Below are 21,604 nucleotides of genomic sequence, written 5' to 3'. Positions count from 1 at the left end.
CTGTTCATCTCCCCCTAATGACTCCCAGAAACCTAATCTCTGTAGTTGTATATTTTCAGCTGCCCAGAGAATGGCTCCTGTTAGGCCATCATCTCCATTCAAAAGAGAGTTAGCCTGAAATCCCCTCCCTCCCGTCTCCCACTCAGCTCCTCCCCAATCAGACCCTTTTCTAGCATTCTCCACATCACCAATGACACTAGCATTTCCCACGTTCTCTAGAGCTCCACCTTGGAGTGTTTTCATTTGTATTGTTTTACTCCTTTGCCTCATTTGTGTGTAGCACCCTCACTGGCCCTTAGTTCTAGTCAATTCCACCTCCTTGTTGATGGAATGATGCTTGCTTCTGTCACCATTTACTCAAGCCACTCACCACTCCCTGCCCTTTTTCTGCCCCCATCACCTCTGCTGCCACCAAACTGTTCCTGAAACCCATCCTTCCCTCTGTCCCCTTGTCATCCCTCCTCTTGTTCCTCTAGACATCCTCTGCTTCTCCTCCAGCCACACTCTGTCACTCCTGCCACATCCTCTCCCCTATTCTTCTCTGGCACTCTTCCTGCCACCCCGCCTGACACATCTGCCACTCTTACCAACTTTCGTCATTCCACTACACACTCATACCTAAAATATGCCTCACCCACTTAATCAATATTTCTGTCAAATTCTAGCTCAAAACTCAACTTAAGAAAGCTCTCTCTGGTTGTCCTTCACCTCCATTCTGATCACTCCATTTCATTGTCCTGAATGTGCTCCGATATTGTTCTGCAAATGTTTACTAGTAGTATCACTATTTGTAGTATCTCTAGTAGCATCACTAGCAATACTAGTAGTATCACTAGTAGTATCACTATTTACTAGTAGTATCACTATATCAACAGAATCAACAGCATTATATATTTTGTGACTTCAACTAAACTGTGAATTACTCAGTCACTGGATTTTTTTAAATTAATTTTTTTAGATCAGTGCTATGGGCTGAATTTTTATGTGTCCCCCTCTCCCTTGAGATTCATATGTTGAAGCCCTAATCCTCAATGAGATAGCATTTGGAGGTGGGGCCTCTGGGAGGTAATTAGGTCATGAGGGTGGAGGCCTCATAAATGGGATTACTGCCCTTTAAGAAGAGGCAGGAGAGAGATGACTTCTCTCTCGGCCATGTGAGGATACAGAGAGAAGGCAGCTGTCTACAAGCCAGGAAGGTGACTGTCTACAAGCAGAGCAGGTCCTCATCAGACACCACATCTGCTGGCACCTTGATCTTGAACTTCTCAGCCTCCAGAACAGTGAGCAATAAATGTTAGGTTTAAGCCACCAAGTCTACAGTATTTTTGTTCTAGCTTCCTGAACTAAGACAAGAAGTTATACATGTATAGCAAAATTGAGTGAAAAGTACATACAGAGAGTTCCTACATACCCTTTTTCCTCCCCCCATTCCCCACAGGATCCCTACCATCAACATCCGGCAGTAGTGGATACATTTGTTACCATGAATGAACCAATGTTGATACATCATTATCAACTAAAGTCTGTAGTTTACATTAGGGTTTACTCTTTGTGTCATACATTCTGTGGGTTTTGACAAAAGTGTAATGACATATATCCACCATTATGATGTCATACAGGATGGTTTCCCTGCCTAAAAATTCTCCGTGCTCTGCCAATACACCCCTCTAACTCCTGGCAACTTCTAAGCTTTTTACTGTCTCCATAGTTTTGCCTTTTTCAGAATGCCATGTATTTGGAATCATACAGTAGGTAGCCTTTTCAGATTGGCTTCTTTCACTTAGTAATATGCATTTAAAGTTCCTCCATATCATTTCATGGCTTGATAGCTCATTTCTTCTTAGTGCTAAATAATATTGCATTGTATGGATATATCACAGTTTATTTATCTATTCACCTATTGAAGGACATCTTTATTGCTTCCAAGTTTTGGCAATTATAAATAAAGCTTCCATAAACATTTGCAGGCAGGTTTTCGTGTAGACATAAGTTTTCAGCTCATTTGGGTAAGTACCTAGGAACCTGATTCTTGGATTGCATGGTAAGTGATTTAGTTTTGTAGGAAACCGCCAAACTGTCTTCCATAGTGGCACAGAGTCTTTTTAAACTTCATTTTGTATTATTAAACCACTTTTTTAAAAAAAATGTAATGTATACACGTGGCATATTTTGAAAAACATATGTAAAAGTATAAATAATACAAATCTCCCACAGATGAACATATTTTGGCTTATTTCCTTTTTTAATATATGAATGATAAACTCCTAGAAGTAGAAATAGAATACTTGATCAAACACGTTTTCTAAGTTTCCTGATTTACAACGCCCAACTGTCCTCCAAAAAATAGTCACGTTCGACAAGAATTAGTATTTCTTTCTTATGAATGAAGGAACATTTCCATACATATTTAGCCTTCGGCATTGCTGATTATTTGTTTACATCCTTTCAAAAAAAAACAGCCTTTCTACAGTATTTCTCCTTGAACCCTGAAATGCCTAGTGTAAATTATTCACGGTACTGAAAAAGTGTAGGGGAGGTGGGGTTGAGGAATGTTGTTCAATATTCAGTCAACTCTAGCTGGTCTTAAAGATTAGAAGATAGATTCAGATCTAAAATGAAAGCCGTTAATTCACATCTCCTGAGTAAATCGAACCACAAGTACTGCACGATCACAAAGAGGACATGTAAAATTAAGTTTCGTGGTCGGCAAAAAGCTGTTCTCTTGTTACCTGAAAATAGAATTAAAATAAATGTTTCATAGTCGTTGGATTAGGAGGATAGAACCTTCTGGAAGTTGAGTAGGGGGACTTCAGCAAAACTCCGATCACCTCCTTCGAGCCGGAATCGAACCAGCGACCTAAGGATGACAGCAGTCAAGTACCTCTACAGTCCTCCGCTCTACCAGCTGAGCTATCGAAGGGCGCAACGCCTTGGACTTAGCGTACATTTTTGTGTAAATAGTAACAGCTAGTGAGAGGCCTGTCTTCTCTGTATTTGAGGTTCGGACTCAGACTGGAGGTCGAGAAGTCTCCAGAGAGTCGAATCTACAGGAAACCGAATCCCGCAGCGCCCTGAGCCAGCAGGACGCAGAGTCTGAGTCCAAGGAATTGAGGATGGAAGCAGAACAAAAGCCTGGATTGGGGTGTATCTGCGTAGCTTCCGGACTGGGCTGCCCCAGAATAATCTGCGAACCAGGTCTCGCTCCAGGAACGCGGGAAAAACTGTTGGCCAGGCAAGCCGCAAGCGGGGCAGTGCGCTGGGCTTCACGATCCCGTGGCCTCCGGGGGTCATGGCTATCAGTGGGCCCAGGCAAATTTTCTCTCTGCAGCCAACATGGAGGTGTGGACTCCACCAATCCGAGGAGTTTTCTCGCAGAGACCTGAGTAATCTAGTTTCTCCCCTATTTACTGAAGGGTACAAGCACCTAGCTTTCTTCCCGGGACCATCAGAAGCCACGATTCTATGATATTTCGTCCCAAATCTATAGGATCTGATTTTCCCTTAAAAACCACACAGTTTTCCTTTCTTCGACAAGTGTGTTTCCACAATGGACAAAAATGGAGAACACCCTTCTTTTCGTAAGGTGGGGAAAAACCACTGCCACCTTAGGCTCCAGCGAGATTTGAACTCGCGACCCCTGGTTTACAAGACCAGTGCTCTAACCCCTGAGCTATAGAGCCACCACAACAGGGGATGGCGAACGTCGAATTCCCTCAGTTTAAAAAATCTTCAGTCAAATGACCTTTAAATCTAAATAAAATTTAATAATTTAAAATTAAAAGGAACTTATTTTGAAGGAAATATCTTTTTACGTATGAGAAAGAAACACGTTCTTGACTAGGCCCAAACTGGAATGTGAATCACCGGAAGGACCCAGTGTGCATGTCCCTCACCCTCAGGCCTGACAAGTCTCTGAGTTTGGGCAACACCTGGGATAAAGAAGGGTGGGATGCAGAAGAGAAGAATGCGAGACATGGAATGAGCGTCATTGTCTCCAATCTGCTTGGACTCATAAAACAGTAACTGCTCCAACTCTAGTGGATGAGATGGGGTTGGTTTTTGTTTTGTTTTATAAAGGGAAGCGGCTTTCTCCAAGCGCAGGACATAGCCCTCGGACCCTGAGAATTCGGGCCTGAGAGGGTGAAGGCATCTAGGCCTCCCCCGGGCCTTTCAGATGAGTCGGTCTCGGTCAGTCAGTCTGGGCCTGAGATTCCTCCAGGTTTCCTGAAGCAGAAGCTGGCTAGAAGGGGACTAACCCTTTCCTTGGTCCTTCAACGCTCTTTGCTAGCGACTCGGAGTCTGAGCGGCAGCTCCCTTTTCCTGGGCCTCCGGCCTCTCCTAAATGCCCAACCTGAAGCCGAGAACAAATGTAAAGTGGCGACGCATAGGAGGGCTGGGAGGGGAGCGCTGTTCTTCTTTTCTCTCCTCGGGTCTCAGCCTGCCCTGGAGTCTGGAGCCTAGTCCAGGAGATTGAGCCATTCATTCAACAGGTATTTGCCGAGTTTCTCCCCTGTGCCAAAGAGTGCTCGTCGCAGGGTAGACAGTAGGACCAAGGCAGACAAGCTAGAGCCCAAGGGCTTCGTTCCTCAAGCAGAAGGGACGGCAGAGTAAGGAGAACGCCTTCCCTTCCCATTCCACTTGCCACTTTCTGGGTAATAAAGAAGCGGGCGAGTGCAGGCTTCCATAGAAGACATTACTGGAAGCGGGCAACTCTTCCCCGATGCGACCTTCTGCGCGCCCTAGAAGGGTGCCTTAAATCTAGACGTATAGTACAAAGTTCATGAAATAAAGCTGGAGGAAAATAGTAAAAACGTGTATGCAGGTATGAGATACCGTACCGAAGGGACCTAAGACGAGGGTGTAGGATTTGACCTCCGGGGGCTGTAGTATCGAGTTCCTTCGCTGCGGGTCCTGGGGCGTAACATTTGCCTCTTGGTGAAATCGATGGTTCTTATTTTTCTTTGGTCCTCTAACCCCAGGTTGCTTGGGATGGTTCTGATCCTAATCCTAAATACCCGGCTTCTCTTAGGATGGTCCAAGACAGACTTGCAGCTCAGCCTGAGTCCCTTACTGAATTTTCCTCTCTCTCAAACCCTGTAGCTCCAGTTCCTCCAAATCCGCACGCTGATGCTCTTGGGGTCTGGAGAAAATCCCTGGGAGGGAGAGAGAAATCAAAAGCACTCCTTAAATATTTTGATGAAACTAACAGCACGAATGAACATTTTCAAAGAGGAAAAGTCATTGCCAAATGTGGCTCTTTGGTCTAGTGGTATGATTCTCGCTTTGGGTGCGAGAGGTCCCGGGTTCAAATCCCGGACGAGCCCTGCCTTTTTCTTTCCTTTCAGGGCCAAGTGAATCCAGCACCGCCGACCCTAGGTCCTCTTAGGCTGAAGTCCCTTTCAACCTCGACCTGTATCGGGATCAGCTTGCGAGCAAGTTGGCCACATCTGTCGATTGATTCAGGGACAAAGAATATGCTACCGTGGGACAAGGGCTTCCTTGGAGACCGGGTCCCGTAGTTTGACTCTGACAGTCTCTTGTCAGGAATAGCTTGCTCGCCAATTCTTACGCCAGCAGTTGGCGTGGAAAAAACTAGTGCACTTCTCACTAGGGCATTACGCACGGAAAACAGTGGTATCTGGAGGTGTGTTGGGGTCCCAATGCGGGGACGGAACACTCTTCCTGAGGCCCTGGTCCACTGCGCTGACCCACCGGGGTGTAGAATCTAGCCCCGGCCCCAGAGCTCCTGCCTGGTTAGCAGAGCGCGGTTGCGCTCTCCGTTCCCAAGACTGTCCTTTCCAGGGTCCCAAGTGCGGCGGCAGCCTTCCCAATGCCAAGTTACGTCCCCGGGAACCCTGGGCTTAAAGGGCGCAGATATCCATTTCGTCAAAGGGAGGGCAATTGCATTATTTCCAGGCGTTATTTTCCAAAACGCAATATAACGTAGCGACAGTGGTCCTGCGATTTCTGGTAAGAATCCACCAGACCCTTTAGTGTTCTTTGATTGCTCACCTGAAAAACCAGCGGGTTGCGGCGTGCGGTGTCTAACTGAAAGATTAGAGTGTGGTTGATTCCGGTTTGTAGAAGTTACACAGACTTATGAACTGCTGGAATGAAAAGGCCGTCAAACTCGCTTACTTTCCTGGACTGCTCGTACACGAGGGATTTTTGACGGGATTTCTGTCTGACCCCATGATATTTGTCCTTTCCGAGGTTCTTCTCTTGGAAAAGTTACTCGGCCAGGCAAGAATCAAGAGTTTTGTGATTTGGTGATTGGAGGTTGGGAAGAGAAGGGGAAGAATCTGCCAGGATGCCCTGACTTCCAGGTTGGTTGTCCCGTCAGAAAGGTGATATACATAGCCTGGGCTTTGATGTGTTTGCTGAACGACTACTGGTGGAGATGTGCAGGAGGGAGCTGGATATAAAGCCCTGGGGTTCAGGTCAAAGATCCAAACTAAAGAAAGGAATTTTAGGAATAAAAAACACAGGGTGGTGGTTAACACTGGTTTAGGTAAGAACCCACAGGGAAGAGCATTCAAAGAAAGAGAAATGATTTAAGTGTAGGCCCTGGAGATCAGCAGTATTTCAAAAGTTGAGAACGAAAAAGCAATGAGTGAAGGAACCAGAGAAGGAAGCTTCACAGTGGTCACTTGCTCTGATAGCTGATTTGTTACTCAGGGCCTGTTGACAATCTTTACCAGCATTTAAAGCAGAAAGTTTAGGGAAGATGACAGCACTGGATGGGTTGAAGAATGAAGGGAAGGTGTGGACATGTAGGTAAATAATTCTTTTAGGAGCTTGGCTATGAAGTCGAAGATCTCAACAGTATACATGGCTGGCTTGGAGGTCTTGTGGTAGCTCCAGGATTATTTAGTGGGTCTTTCTTTCCCTGCCCTGAAACCTGGGCAAAGGTCCTTTGGGTTACCAAGAATATGCCCTTTAGCCTAGGTATGTTCTGACTCCTAAGAGCTTTTATCAGCACAGATGAAAGTGGCACCATTACTCCTTCTATCACCACGGTAAGAGGCAGAAATACCAGCTGGGCTCTAGGACCAAGACAGGGAATGCCACAGCATTTGAGCAAAGGCACAGAAGGGCAAATTAAAAATGAATAGCTCGTGGCCTAAGGAGGGAGGTGAAAGAAGGAAAGCTAGTTCTGAAAAACATAAATAAGTTTAAGATGATCTTAGATGGGAGAGAGGTGGGGGGTTCAAAACCCAAATAAGATCTTTTGACCTTTAAGAAAATCATGTCCATTGGGAACTGGAAAAGGGGCACCAGGCTGAAGATTCAGCAGGTACTGCTTCTCTGTAGTAGCAGGAGTTGGGACTTACTCCTCTGGGCTCTACCTGAGAGGAACAGCACCAGCTTCCACAGCTACAATTCTGAGTTCAGTTTATTCCACCACTGATGCTTCTGACAAGCAATTTTGTTGATTCCTGTGGCTGGATGAACCACCAGTTCATCCTGACTTGGGGATGTCAGGGGTCACAGAGAAGATCTGGGCCCTGCAAAACCTTAACGTCTGCCAGAGTCCTTACACTTTTCTGCATTGTCAGATCTTGAAATGTTTGTTATCTGCATGCAGAAAAAATGGGGACCCGAGGGAGACATCCATATGCAAAGTTTCACTAAGTCCTAATTTTCCTAGAATGAGGATCTTTAAGAGGGTCTTGACTGTGACTAGCTATGGAACTTATCAGCTCCAGGCCCACTCAGGAGATCAGTCAGTACTCAGGACCTGTACAGTCTAAGCTAGAGCCATTAGACTGTGCCTTCCTCGCCTCCTGAGCAGTAACTGTTGTACTTCTATGCCAATGTGGGTCTGTAGTATTCTACACTATTATCAACATGACTCCCCTTGAGTCATGCAAAAGTGGCCCCAGCAAATTACCAGTGAGCATGGCTATTTGACACTTTTTCATCCCTTATGTCCTTTGTCCCTTCAAAAAACAACAATGTGATGAGATTTTACTGCATTCCAAATTATCGGGTACTCTTCTGAATGACACGGAAACAAACTCTGGTATGACCCAGTCTCTGTCTTCAAGGGGTTTGCAAAAAAAATGGTGAAACGGGAAATGGTAGAACTTATTATTTCAGGAGAAAGTATACAGGATTCAGTCAAAGTGCAACCACTGTAAGTGATGAAGAATAAGAGATTTATTGTAGGAATGAGCCCTTACATGATGTAAGAGCCGATAAGGAAGTCTATGTAAGGCTCTTGCCTCTACAACTAGTGTTGGGCCTGAAGTCTCTATAGCTCAGCAGGATGAGCAGTCAGAAAGACAGATGGACACGAAGAGAGCAAGCGCAAACTGAAACCATGACAAACTGGAATCAAAAGAGCAAACTGGAATCTACGTCTATCTCTCACTGTCTCCAGCTTTGTTAATGTGGGAGACCTACAGGAGAAGCTGGCACCCTTCATCGTGGAACTGCCCATGCACTTGGCCCAGGGGTTGGAGGAGTTGAAGGAGGAGATCCATTGGTGCTAGAGGAGTTGTAAGCCCAACTGAAGCCCCATGCCAACAAGTGAGTGAGCCACCAGCACCAATAAGTACAAGCAGCACCAGAGGCTGGTATTCTATGCCAATCTTCAGGATGCAGTGGCTGCTGTGTATGACATTTTCACCTTCCAAATCTCACTACAGATTTCTCCATATCTATATAGAAAATTTAGATCCACATAGACAAGAAAAATTTGGAAAATGTAGTTCCAGCTTAGATAAATTGGCACGGTATAAAGTCACCACTTGATCTATTCTCTTTTCTAGTCTTTCCCTATAAAATGTGTGTTGGAGAATTTCTTAGCTTCTTTTAAATGTTTTCTATGTCTTTTTCTTTCTGTGCTGTATTTTGTAAACTTTCTTAAGATTTATTTTAGTTTACTAAATATCTCTTTGCCTCTCTAATCTTCTGTGCAAGATATTCAGTCTTTAATTTCGATAATATTTTTCATTCTAGACTTTTTATTGTTTTTTGTAACTGCCTGTTTTTATTTTATCATGCTATTGATCTTCAATTTCTTTAAACATTTTAAACATTCTTAATTTACACTCTATATCTAATGTTTATATTATCTGAAGTTCTTAAGGGTCTAAGTCTGCTGTTTATTGTTTATCTGCTGACTCCTGTTCTTAGAGTCCTGATTGCTGTGTGTCTTTTTGTAATATGATAGCTTTACTGATATAATTCACCCATTTTAAGTGTACATTTAAATAGTTTTACTATATTTTCATAGTTGTGAATCATCACCACAATCAATTTTAGAATATTTTTATCGCTCCAAAAAAGAAACTCTGTACCTCATTAAAAGTCACTCTTCATTTCCTGCCAACCTTCTGCTGCAGCCCTGGGCAACCACTAATCTACTTTCTTTATATATAGATTTGCCGATTATGGATGTTTCATATAAGTGGAATCATACAAGATATGGTCTTTTATGACTGACTTCTTTCACTTCGCATTGTGTTTTTAAGGTTCATCCATGTTGTAGCACGTATCAGTATTTCATTCTTTTTTATTGCCAAATAATATTCTGTTGTGTGGATATGCCATATTTTATTTATCCATTCATCAGTTAATGGGCATTTGAGTTGTTTCCACTTTTTGGCTTTATAACGCTACTCTGAACATCATGTAGAAGTTTTTGTGTGGACACTAAAGTTTTCATTTCTCTCAGGTATATACCTAGGAGTGGAATTGATGGGTCATATGGTAACTCTATGTTTAAACTTTTGAGGAACTGCCAGATTGTTTTCTAAAGTGGCTGTACTATTTCATATTCCCACTGGTAGTATCTGAGGGTTCCAATTTCTTCACATCTTCACCAATACTTGTTATTATCCGTCTTTTCCATATAGCCATCCTAGTGGGTGTGAAGTGGTGTCTCATTGTGGTTTGATTTGATTTCCCTGATGACTAATGATGTTGAGCTTTATGTGCTTATTGACCATTTGTATAACTTCTTGGGAGAAATGTCTGTTCATATCCTTTGCCAATTTTTTAATTGGGTTGTTTTCTTTGTATTATTGAGACATAGGTGTTCTTGTATATTCTAGACACAAGTCCCTTATGATATTTATGATTTGCAAGTATATCCTGTCTTTTTGTGAGATGTCTTCTTGACTTTCTTGATAGTGTCCCTTGAAGCACAAAAGTTTTTAATTTTGAAAAGTTCCTTGTGTTTTTATTTTAAGGATTATGAGCTTATGTTCAAGAAGACTTTATCTAAGGGAGTCTTGTGCTATTTTTGCTGAAGGTGAGACCCTCTTGAGAGATTTTGTATTCATTCTACCTGTAGGTATTATCTACTGGGAACAATGTTTATATTAATATATTAGCTTGGGGTTTCCCAGAAGACGCAATTTTGTGTATGAGGGCAGAGCTTCGATTAAGAATTCTCAAGGATGACTTTTTTCTTGAGTAGGAAAAATTTGCTAATTGCCTTCCTTTGCTGCAAGGGAAATTCTTTTCTGGTTTACCCTTTCACTGACAATTGCCCTCCAAGGGTTCTAACTGTATGTGGGAGATTCCGCTTCAAATAGTCACTGGAGTAGGTCTAATGTGAGGATGATTACAACATTCAAGCTGTTGGTTACTTGAGTTTAGCAGTATCTCTCAGGGCAGTGGCTATCATCTGCTCATCAGTTTTTCATTCAGTCAACAAATATTCCTTGGGCAACTTCTATGTACCAGGCTCTGTTCTAGGTGTTTGAAATGTATCCTTATTTTCAGCTTCCTCTTAATTTGTGATCTCTGGGAATAACCTTTATTTTCTTGACAACTTGGCTAATGTTTAATGGCTTCATTGAAGAGGATACACCTGCAAAACAAAACGAAAAAAGAGCAACTGGAAATGTAGAGGGAAAATCAGGCACTTGTGGCCCCGGGGAAGCCAAAGAAAAAGACTATTTCAAATAAGAGGCCAAGATCAGTTGTGCCAAGTGCTGCTGAGATTAGATGAAGAGTAAAAAATTCCTTATGGAAAAGGAATTTGTAAAATAAGATTGAAAAAATAAAATCACAGATTGCTCCCTGATACAATTTTTATTTTGTTATTTCTATCCCTAATCATATTCAATTTCCTAATATTTACTCTTATGTTTTATTAGTAAAATGTCATCTTGTTAGACCCATTTTTAAATTTCACAATGGTCTTATTGCATTTTCACCCATGGTTAGATATATATCTTACCCAAAAGTCTGTGTATTCCTTGATGGCAGGGACCATGTATTTGTACTTCTCCATACCAACTTTCTTCCCAGAACATGGTAGTCAATACATCTTTATTGAATTAAGTTGAGTCCAAAGTAATTTCCCACAATAAAATAATGTTGAAAATAGATGGTTTAACATGCTTTATTGACAAAATATAGGGGGAATTCCCTCCAGAAATGCTATAAACTGTTACATGAATTCCTCTCTTTGGCCAGTGTCTGGGATTGACTTCGGGTTTTCGAGCTCCATGAAATCAGGTAGTTTTTAAGGCAATACTTCATCTGGTCTCTGGGCAACACTTCTAGATCACTCCAGAAGAATTCTTTTCCCCCCCCCTCAAATCACTGATCATTCTTTCCAATTCTTTAGTTTTCACTCAGAAATCTTTCAGGATAGAAATATTTGGTGTGTGTTTTTGTGTATTACTAACAGAACTAGATGAAAACATTATTATTTCCAATGCCCATTGTAGCTTTACGGCGTTCTCTTTGCATGCTAATCTTCAGTTGTCAATTTTGCGGCAGTATTTTGAGGTTGATGTGCTATCAGTCCATACCTTGATATTTAATTTTTTTAAACATTGCCTCTATGTGTACAAATACTCTCCAAAGTGGAATTAATTCCTGTTCAATGAATGATAGCCTCTGAAAATTTCTCTAACAAGAACATACTAGAAAAGGTAAAACAATTTTCATAGAACCTCCAGTGTCATTTTATAAACCCTCTTACCATTCCCATTCCTCCGAATTGTTATTTGTCTCTTAATCTTCCTCTCTAAACTCAAAGCTGCTTGAGGTTAGGAACCATTTCCTGTTCAGCTTTCCATAGATTAATATATTACAGTATCCAACAAAGATGCTTAACAGATCTTTGTTGAATAAACGAATAAATAAATGAATAAATGAATGAACATTTGTTCAGGATTTCCAATGGCACCACAAATGGTAATCACTATTCCCTTTCAAATATCCAATGAGGTAGATAAAATGTACCACAAAGTCTTGTTCTTGGTAGGTACAACAATAGTTGGCATTCTTAACTCTGATATCAAAAGTCCTCATCTCAATCTCAATTTTGCTAAAAACAAAAGAAGTTTGAAGACAAGACATAAAAGAATGTAAAAAGGTGGACAAATGAAAGGAACATAATCCAGTGACAAAATGGGTGGAAATGTCTTTAATTCATCTTTGTAATAAAGTGAAAATTAGAAAAACACATTAAATACTATTATTCATGAAATCTCTCATTGGTCTGCTTTTTCAGAGGCACCTGGGATTGCTGTGGAGAAGTGAATAACTCCCTTATTAAATTTGCTTTACCTCTTTTCCATCTGACAATAAATGCAATTTTGGGGAGAAAGTGTATACAAAAGTATCCAGATAATCTATTTATTTTATTTTTATGATTATAAGGAAGTTTTTCTTAAAACAGCTGGAAGACGGAACTGAGAATTTTAACCAGTTTTTAACTTTTGGCAAAGGTCGCACATAGATCCCTCTAAGAATTGGATTGAAGCTATGAATTCTCTTCCTAAACAAATGCATATAGGCTCAAATACATAAAATTTACATACTAATGGTGCTTATAAATTTTCTGAAGCCCATACTTAGACTCCCTGACGACCATGGACCCTTAGGTTAAGATCTCACAGGTTGGAAGTTCTTATGGTGTAATGACAGTAATGATTGTGATATCAATAATAATACGGATTTATGTATGAGATAGAATCAAATTTTGCCTGAAAGAGAAGAAGGATAGACTTGTTAAATCTGGAGTTCTTTAGTGGTTCCAGCACTCAGTCATTTGGTGATGTCCATGCTGATGGTAGGAAGGAGAATGACAACGGAGAAGACTTGGACTGAAGACTAATTATCACATCCCTTCACCTTCACCTCACTGTTTTCTTATTGAAACTCTTAGCAAGTAAAAGATCCCCCCAAAAGCCTGCTACCACCTTCCTGAACATGTCTTTCAAAGCTTCCTTGACTCGCTCATTGCGCAAGGCATAGATGAATGGATTCAGCAGTGGTGTCACAAATGTTGTTACCACTGTCACTGCCCAGTTAGTATCCACAGAGCCACTCTGTGATGGCCTCACATAGAGAAAAATGGCACTTCCGTAGAAAAGAGTCACCACAATCAAGTGGGAGGTACAGGTAGAGAAGGCCTTCTGACGGCCTGAAGCAGAGGGGATGTGCAGGACAGCCAGGACTATGTGGCCATAGGACACGGCAGTAATCATCAGTGAGGATACAATGACAAGAGAGGCAAGGACAAAGTCAGTTTCCTCCAGCTTCTTGGTGTTGGTGCATGCCAGGCGGAGCAGTGGGCCACTGTCACAGAAGAAGTGCTGCACTACAGCATCCTGTTCACAGAAAGGAAGCAAGGCCACAGCCACTGTGGGGCCAAGCACAGGGAGTAGTCCCCCCATCCAGCAGGCCAAGGCCACCCAAAAGCACACAGCACCATTCATGAGCAAGGGGTAGTACAGAGGGTGACAGATGGCCAGGTAGCGATCCACAGACATGACGGCCAAAAGCAGAAACTCAGAGGCCCCAAGAAAGAAGTAGAAATAGAATTGGGTAATACATGCAGCAAAGGAAATAGTGTGTTGCCTCGAGAGGAAATTGCTCAGCATCTTGGGAATGATGACAGAGGTGAGCAGGATCTCCAGGCAGGACAGGTTACCCAGAAAGAAGTACATGGGAGTCTGCAGGCGAGTATCAGCTCCTACCACCCCAACAATCAACACATTGCCTGTTAGAGTCACCAGATAGACAAGAAGGAAGACAGAAAACAATTCTGCTTTTGTGCTGTTGAGATTCGGGAAACCTGCCAGGATGAACTCTGTCACACCACTGCTCTGGTTCCCAGCAGAAGCCATTATCTTCTCCACCTGTGCAACAACATGAACATGATCCTGGTGATCTTGTGCAGATCAGGTCTTCTCCAGAACAATTCTGAAACTTATTTTATCATGATACGGCACACATATCCCCACATTTTCCAATTACAGAGTCTGTTAAGACCTGAAGGACCTGAGGTCCTCATCTAATTGATTTTAGAGCTGGGGAAGATTTTCCATAAAGTGTAGCTAAAACTTAGGTACGAAAATGCCAAGAGCCTCCATCTTTACACTTCCTATTCTCAAATCTTAACTGACAATACCTCATTATTATAATAACAATATCATTGAGCATCTGAGTTGGGCAAAAATGTCAGAAAAATGATTTTGTGAAGAATATGATTCCCATTTAACCAGGATCAGAACTTGAGCCAGACTGCCTAGCTTTGAGTTCCAGCAACTCCAGTTACTAGCTGAGTAGCCTTAGAAAAGTTACTTAACTTCTCTGTGCTCCTCAGTTGTAAAATACTCTAAGAAGCAAGTGAAATAATAGTGAAAAGGGCTTAAAAGAGTTTCCAGCACTTAGCTCACAAATGATGTGGTAGAGAAAGCCCTGGACTGGAAGTTAGGGGACCAGACTCTAGACGTGGCCTGTCACTTCCCTTGGAAGGCTATCAAGGAATCCAGCTCCTGTTTGTCCTTCAACTGGTCTGCTGTAGAATGAGTCATAGGAATTTAGGCCATTAGTATACCTATTATACGAAATTACCCTTTTCATGGTGAATTCCCCAGGAACCCAAGAGTCTAACTGAACTCAGCTTGTCACAAAGTGCTTGCCTATCTAAAGCAAGTTATACCATATTTAAAAGGGATAATAGGGATAAATACATTGATTCAATCAGTCAGTCAGGTATCTGCATCTATTTATTTAATGTCAACTTCAAGCTAAGTATTCTGGGTAAGATTAAGATGAATGACTCAAGCTTTTTCAGTCTATGATATCAATGCAAGACCCCTTTCACAAACTTGGGCTCTATTAGATGACTAGCCAGAGACAGAAAAAATTATGAGTTCCTGGCTGTAATTATTAATGAAATCAGAAATTAAGACCTTACTATTTGATCCAAGTCCTTCCAGTATTGAAGACCACCACCAGTTATAAGAATCAAATCAATGATGTCCTGAAACTTTGTTTAAAAATGCCTCAGTTAGAATACTGATTCTCTTTAGCCATGCAAAGCATGAGAACTGACCTTAAGGCCTTGGTTCCCTGTCAGCCCTATTGTTCTTTGTTCCCAGGAAACATTAGGCTCTTACAATTTCTCACCTTTGAATCCCACCTGAGTAGGAAAATTATTGTCTAGAATAAAGCAATTCTATGGTCTTTCTCCCTAAGGATTCCATTCAGAATCTCATCTTCCTCCAGCTTCTATAGAAATTGCTTTACTACCAGCAAAATCATTCAAATTTTGTTGTGTTGATTAGGTATCAGGTGCTATTTTTGGTGATTCAGAGATAAAAGAGACACTGTCGCTATCCTTATGTAGCTCGCTGCCTAATGAGAATGACAGAAAAGTTAATATGTGTCACAGGTAGAATGTCACAGGTAAGCATGGGGTCTCAGGGGGCACACAGGAAGGGAATCAAACAGTTTTAGAGAAACAAGAAGTATTCAGGAGAAAAGTGATGCCTAAAATAAATACTAAAAAATTAGTATGGATTTGATAGGAGAGAAGAGAGGTTTTTTAATGGAAAAGGGCAGCATGTGAACATAGTACATTTGAGCTGAAGCACAGAATATAAGGTGTGGAGTGGAATGAGATAGGACTGGTCACCTCAAAGGGGACTCTTTCTGCCTCTCTGTGAATTACTTCTATTGAATTGAACCTAACTACATATTAAGTGAGAGGAAGAGGAGTCCCAATCCCAAACATGGAAGGAATTCCTCCTACCTACCCCTGAATGTCCATGATGTTTCCATGAGGGTGGAGATCACTCTACAAGAATTTTCTTTCCCTTTTTATGACTCAATGTCTTGCTCCATCATGCAGTCCTTCCCATACCCTGTACTGTGAGGCTGACAATAGCCTGGAATCCTTGGAGTTCCTGAGGATGGGCAAAGCACTTGGGAAAACAGGCAGCAGTTGGATAATCTGCTTCTTCTCTGTGCTTCCCTCCTAAGTAGAATTCCTCAGATGCTGTTCTTCTGCCTTGTGGACAAAGGGTCTTTCTTATCCTAAGGAGGCTGCATCATACCGCCCCTTCTCATGGTCATGTCGAGGTCAGCCATAGGGCCCACCCTTCCCTCCCTGTAGAAAGAGTGTCTTCTGCAATGTGATCACTGCCTTAGCCTTGAACAGATACACTTCAAGTGAAGGACAATGATCTCACCCCAAGGTATGTCACTGCAAGAATAGCACGGGGCTGGAAGGCAAGGGGTGGATATGGAGGGGTTAAACCATTCATCTATCCATGAAAAGACTTAGTACATTTACCTATAGTTTCTTTTGTCTCTGATGGTTGAGAAATGTTCCATTTAAAGCCAAGTCTTCACTTTTTTGCTGATGAGTTTTAAGTACAAACTGTCAGTTTTCCCATCTTAGACCCCATCCTCCCTGGCTCCTGGCTTTAGCCTTAGTGCAGAGGAAGGAGAATGCTGAAGAGGTCACTGATTTCTAACAATCCTCCTATTGAAGTATGGGATCCTCCAGGCATAACTTCAGTTTTCAGTGGAGATGCCCCAAAATGAAGATTGATTGATCCAGATATCAGGAGCCCAACTAGCAGCAGTGCCTGCTAGGGGAAAGAGACCCAAATGATGAGGAGATAAAACCATAAGAGAGAAAGAGAGAAAATAATTCTTACAAGACCCAAGGGAGATTGCAGTTCAATGGAAATTTACCAGGCTCCGTGCTTGATAAATCTGAAAAGGAGGCTGACCCTTCATTTAACAAGGGGTGACTGGGAATGTTTCTGCCTTCATCTGTCAACCACCCCAAGCCAGGCAGCTGCAAAAATGTGGAGAATACAGTGGGAATGAGAGAAAGGTTGGAGTTTGACCAGCTGTGAAAGGTCACAGTCATCATCCAGCTTTCTCCTGCATGGCACTCAAGGGAAATGTTTATTTCCCAAGTAACACAGATATTGTGTCTTCTCCCTGAGGACTTAAAATGATATTGGGAATCTCTCCTCTAGCTTCTGGGTTGGAAAGTAATAGGAGCCCCAAGGGTGTGATAAGATAGAAGATTCCCTGCATCATCTCTAGCTTCTTCTGCTTCTCCCAGCCTTGTACTTTATCCTCTGGTAATAGCATATACCATACCACACACCCAAAACATTCTTTAGAATTATGGACCATTGCTCACAGTTTTCCATTTGTGTCCACTCTATGCCTCTGACTAAAGACTAACTCTCATTCATCCTCAATTTACTCTGGTGCATATCAGTTCTTCTGAGAGAACTATAAAACTTTGTTGAAAGAAATTAAAGAAGCCCTAAAATAAATGGAAAGTCATCCTACATTAATGGATTTGAAAACTTGATATTGTTAAGATGAATACTAACCAAAGCAATCTACAGATTCAATGATTCAATCTTTATCAAAATCCCAACTGCATTTTTTGCAGAAATGGACATACTGATTCTAAAATTCTTATGGGATTGCAAGAGGCCTCAAGTAGCCAAAACAGTATTGAAAAATAAAAATAAAGTTGGAAGATTCACATTTCCTGATTTTAAAATCTTCTACAAATTTACAGTAATTAAAACAGTGTGATATTGGCATAAGGATAGACATAAAGGTCAATGAAATAGAATTAAGAGTCCAGAGATTAACGCATATATCTATGGTCAATTAATTTTCAACAAGAGTGCCACGATCATTCAATGGAGAAAGAATAGTCTTTTCAACAAACAGTGCTAAAACAATTGGATATTCATGTGCAAAAAAAAAATTGGACTCTTAGGTCACACTCTATACAAAATTGAACTCAAAATGAATCAAAGACCCAAATGTAAGAGCTAAAACTATAAAACTATTAAAAGAAAACATAGGGGTAAATCCTCATGATCTTGGATTTGGCAATAATTTCTTAGCTATAACACCAAAAGCATAAGCATTGAAATAAAAAAATAGATACATTGGATTTGATCAAAATTAAAAATTCTTGTACATCAAACAACACCATCAAGAAACTAATGCCCTTAAAAATATGATAAAGTTTCAGAAATTATTTTAGCAATGTCTATCTCCATTTTATTATCTCTCCCTTTTATTGACTGGAAATATAACCTCCTTTATTGATCCACAAATATTCTTATCTTTTCTCTCCTATTTCCCTTTATGAGTGAAGTCATATAGAGTTCGTCTTTCTCTGACTGGCTTATTTCGCTTAACATAATACCCTCGAGGTCCATCCACGTTGTTGTGAATGGGCCAATTTTGTCTTTTTTTATGGCTGAGTAGTATTCCATTGTGTATATATACCACATCTTCTTTATCCAATCATCAGTTTCTGGGCATGTAGGCTGGTTCCACGTCTTGGCTATTGTAAATAATGCTGCGATGAACATAGGGGTGCAACGGACTCTTGAGATTTCTGATATCAGGTTCTTAGGATAGATACCCAGTAATGGGATGGCTGGGTCATAGGGTATTTCTATTTTTAACTTTTTGAGAAGTCTCCATACTGTTTTCCATAGTGGCTGTACCAGTTTGCATTCCCACCAACAGTGTATGAGGGTTCCTTTTTCTCCACAACCTCTCCAACATTTGTCACTCTTGGTTTTGGATGTTTTTGCCAATCTAACGGGTGTAAGGTGATATCTTAGTGTAGTTTTGATTTGCATTTCCCTGATGATTAGCGATGAAGAACATCTTTTCATGTGTCTATTGGCCATATTCATATCTTCTTTTGAGAAATGTCTGTTCATGTCCTCTGCCTCTCCTATTTCCCTTTATTAATCATTTGCTCTACCTTCTGGGCACTTTCCTTGTCTTTATAACACATTTTAAACATCTCTGCTATCATCTTTTTTAATTACTAAGAGCTCTTTTTTGGCCTGAGTATTTTTTTTTCACAACATCCCTTTTTGTTCTATGATGGCAACTTATTATTGAGAACTTTAAAGACATTTTAAAAAATAAAATTATCTCCTCCCTATATGGTCACTGTTTGCTCTAAGTTACCTTTTCCTGCTTATTTGTTTCAAATAAAATCACATTAGAAAATTTTTTTCCAGTAGTTCGCTGATTCTTGGTTAAATGTTTATATTTAAGAGAGACTAAGTACCTGTTTGGAAGCTCTGAGTGCGTGGATTGTCCTAATGATTCAGGGCCTCAGTCTATGGTGATATAGCTGGCTTGTTTGTTTGTTTTGGTGAGGAGGATTGTCCCTGAGCTAACATCTGTGCCAGTCTTCCTCTATTTTGTGTGTTGGATGCCGTCACAGCATGGCCTGATGCGTGGTGTGTAGGTCCACACTGGAATCTGAACCTGCCAACCCCAAGCTGCCAAAGCGGAGCAGGTGAACCCAACCGCTATGCCACTGGCCGGTCCCTGGCTAGCTTGTTCTTTAGGAAACACTCATGCCAGTTTCTTCAGATTTTTCACGTTGCACTTGTCAGACAACACAAAGAAAATTCTTCAGTTTCCCTGTCTAGTTGAGAAATTTGTGGAGACTAAGGAAGCATCTCAGCAACAACTATACATACATTTATTTAACCCCCTAGTTTCAGAGGTGAAAAAATCCTCTTTTTTCACATGTTCCAGAGACAAATCCTCTAACCTCCTGTTGGGAGTGAGACAGGGACAACAATCCACCTGGGTAATAAAGAAGTTATGTAGAATCAAACTACTTCTTCAACATTTTTCAATCAATCCTCCTTAATTTAGCCTCCACTCACCCCACCTTCAAAAATGTAGAGGGACTCTGGAATAAATTGAGCTGATTCTTGGTTTTTCTCACTGCTTGAATAGAGTTAATCTTTTTCTGTCAATCTTTCTATATCCGTTACTACTAAAGTATCTGCTTTCCTTCTTCGAAAATATTGTTCCTATTGTTTCCTTTCCCAAACTATGGTTTTAGTGAGGCTTCAGGAGGGAGTGAATACAGATGTATGTATTCAATCCTCCATGTTTATGCCCATATTGACCAATTTCTTTGTTGACCTTTCCTTCTTGTATCTCATTCTCTCTAGGTTCACTTTCTGTCTTCCTGAAGTGTCTTTTAGACGTCCCTTTAATAAGGACCGGTTAGTCATTAACCCTCCCAGTTTTTATCAGAAAATGTCAATTTCACCATTGTTCTCGATGGTTTTTCTGCATACATGATTCTAAGAGTTATTTTCTCTCAACACTGTCTTCAAGTTTCTATTATTAATAGTGTTGGGAAGTCAGATATGATCTTAATTGTTATTCTTTGTAGGTAATGTCTTTCCTCTGGGTGCTTATAAGATATTCTCTTTGCCAGTGATATGCTAGAGTTTCACTACATCAATGCTTAGATTTTTTTGAATCCCTGCATAGTCAACATTGTGTTTCCTGTATCTGGAATTCAACTCTTTTATTAGTTATCTAAATTCACCACCTATTATCTGTTCAAGTGTTCTCTTTTCTTTGTTCTGTTTTCTTGAGGATATGATTTCTTACGTATTTTTCAGCTCCTTGTCCCTGTTAAATTCTGGGTAACATTTTCAGATGTTTATTTACATTTACTAATCCTCTCTTGGCATGTGTGATCTACTAGTTAAATCATTCATTGAAAGTTTTATTTCAACAGTTATATATTCCATTTTAAAGGTTATGAGTATTTTTTCTTTTGCAAATCTGCATAATCATTTTTATAGTTTCATATTGCTTATTTATATGATCCTACCTTTTATATCTTTAAACATTTCATACTTAGTGCTTTTGTATTGTTTCGCTGAAAACTCCAACATCTGAAGGTCTGCTAGGTTTAGATTTTTTTCCTGCTGCTTTGTTCCTATGTGTTTGGTGACTTTTTAATAAGAGTTCTTTTCTGGCTTACCTTTATCTGTGGAAATACTGAGCTCTTAAATTGAAGGTGCTCTCCTGGTAGTATTTGCCTTTGATTCTGCCTGCAGCCAGGGCTCCTTGTACACACACATTTCAGACTACTTGGAGGATCACAGTTTAATGAAATCTCAGGTTAAATTCCCACTCTGCTGCCAGCCTAAGCCCAGTCCCTCTATTTTCCAGACACACTCACCCAAGGACATGGGTACCTGCCTGAGAAATGGCAGAGAAATGGTGCCATGAAGTGTGCTCAATGCCACATTACAGCTCATTTTATTGGGAGGAGTGGTAAGGGAGCTTGGAGATTTCCTTTATTTTCTGAAAGCCCTTAATTGCAATAAAGATTCATTTTATGCAGAATATAGTTATTTGTGGCAGAAGCTGTCTGTCTCTCACCCCAATAGAAGCTGAGAAAATGTTCCAGTGACGGTATAGCTGTAGATACTCTAAAACAGGGTTTCTCACTCAGCACTGTTGACAACTTGGGCCTGATAAGTCT

At 40.9% G+C, this 21,604-nt stretch overlaps 1 protein-coding gene and 3 non-coding genes across 4 annotated transcripts; 1 reads left to right on the top strand and 3 right to left on the bottom strand.

Annotated features, from left to right (window-relative positions):
* Positions 1-2,829: 2,829 nt before the first annotated feature.
* TRNAY-GUA (transfer RNA tyrosine (anticodon GUA)) lies at positions 2,830-2,920 on the bottom strand. Its single transcript is given in 2 exon segments — positions 2,830-2,865; positions 2,884-2,920. It is a non-coding gene; the product is annotated as a tRNA-Tyr (tRNA).
* Positions 2,921-3,607: 687 nt separating this feature from the next.
* On the bottom strand, positions 3,608-3,680 carry TRNAT-UGU (transfer RNA threonine (anticodon UGU)). The gene has a single exon. It is a non-coding gene; the product is annotated as a tRNA-Thr (tRNA).
* Positions 3,681-5,252: 1,572 nt separating this feature from the next.
* Positions 5,253-5,324, top strand: TRNAP-UGG (transfer RNA proline (anticodon UGG)). Its single transcript has one exon. It is a non-coding gene; the product is annotated as a tRNA-Pro (tRNA).
* A 7,788-nt stretch (positions 5,325-13,112) lies between these two features.
* On the bottom strand, positions 13,113-14,108 carry LOC124234862 (olfactory receptor 6S1). Its single transcript, XM_046652346.1, has one exon. It carries the CDS (start codon positions 14,106-14,108, stop codon positions 13,113-13,115), a length of 996 nt encoding a protein of 331 aa, XP_046508302.1.
* Positions 14,109-21,604: the final 7,496 nt, after the last annotated feature.

The sequence above is a fragment of the Equus quagga genome, chromosome 2 (assembly GCF_021613505.1).
Source record: "Equus quagga isolate Etosha38 chromosome 2, UCLA_HA_Equagga_1.0, whole genome shotgun sequence".
NCBI classification, from domain to species: Eukaryota; Metazoa; Chordata; class Mammalia; order Perissodactyla; family Equidae; genus Equus; species Equus quagga.
The sequence above is the reverse complement of the archived record's forward strand: the minus strand, read 5'-3'. Positions and strand labels throughout refer to the sequence as shown.

Excerpts from the sequence above, each read along its gene's own strand:
- LOC124234862 (XM_046652346.1), bottom strand. The coding sequence starts at position 14,108 with ATGGCTTCTGCTGGGAACCAGAGCAGTGGTGTGACAGAGTTCATCCTG.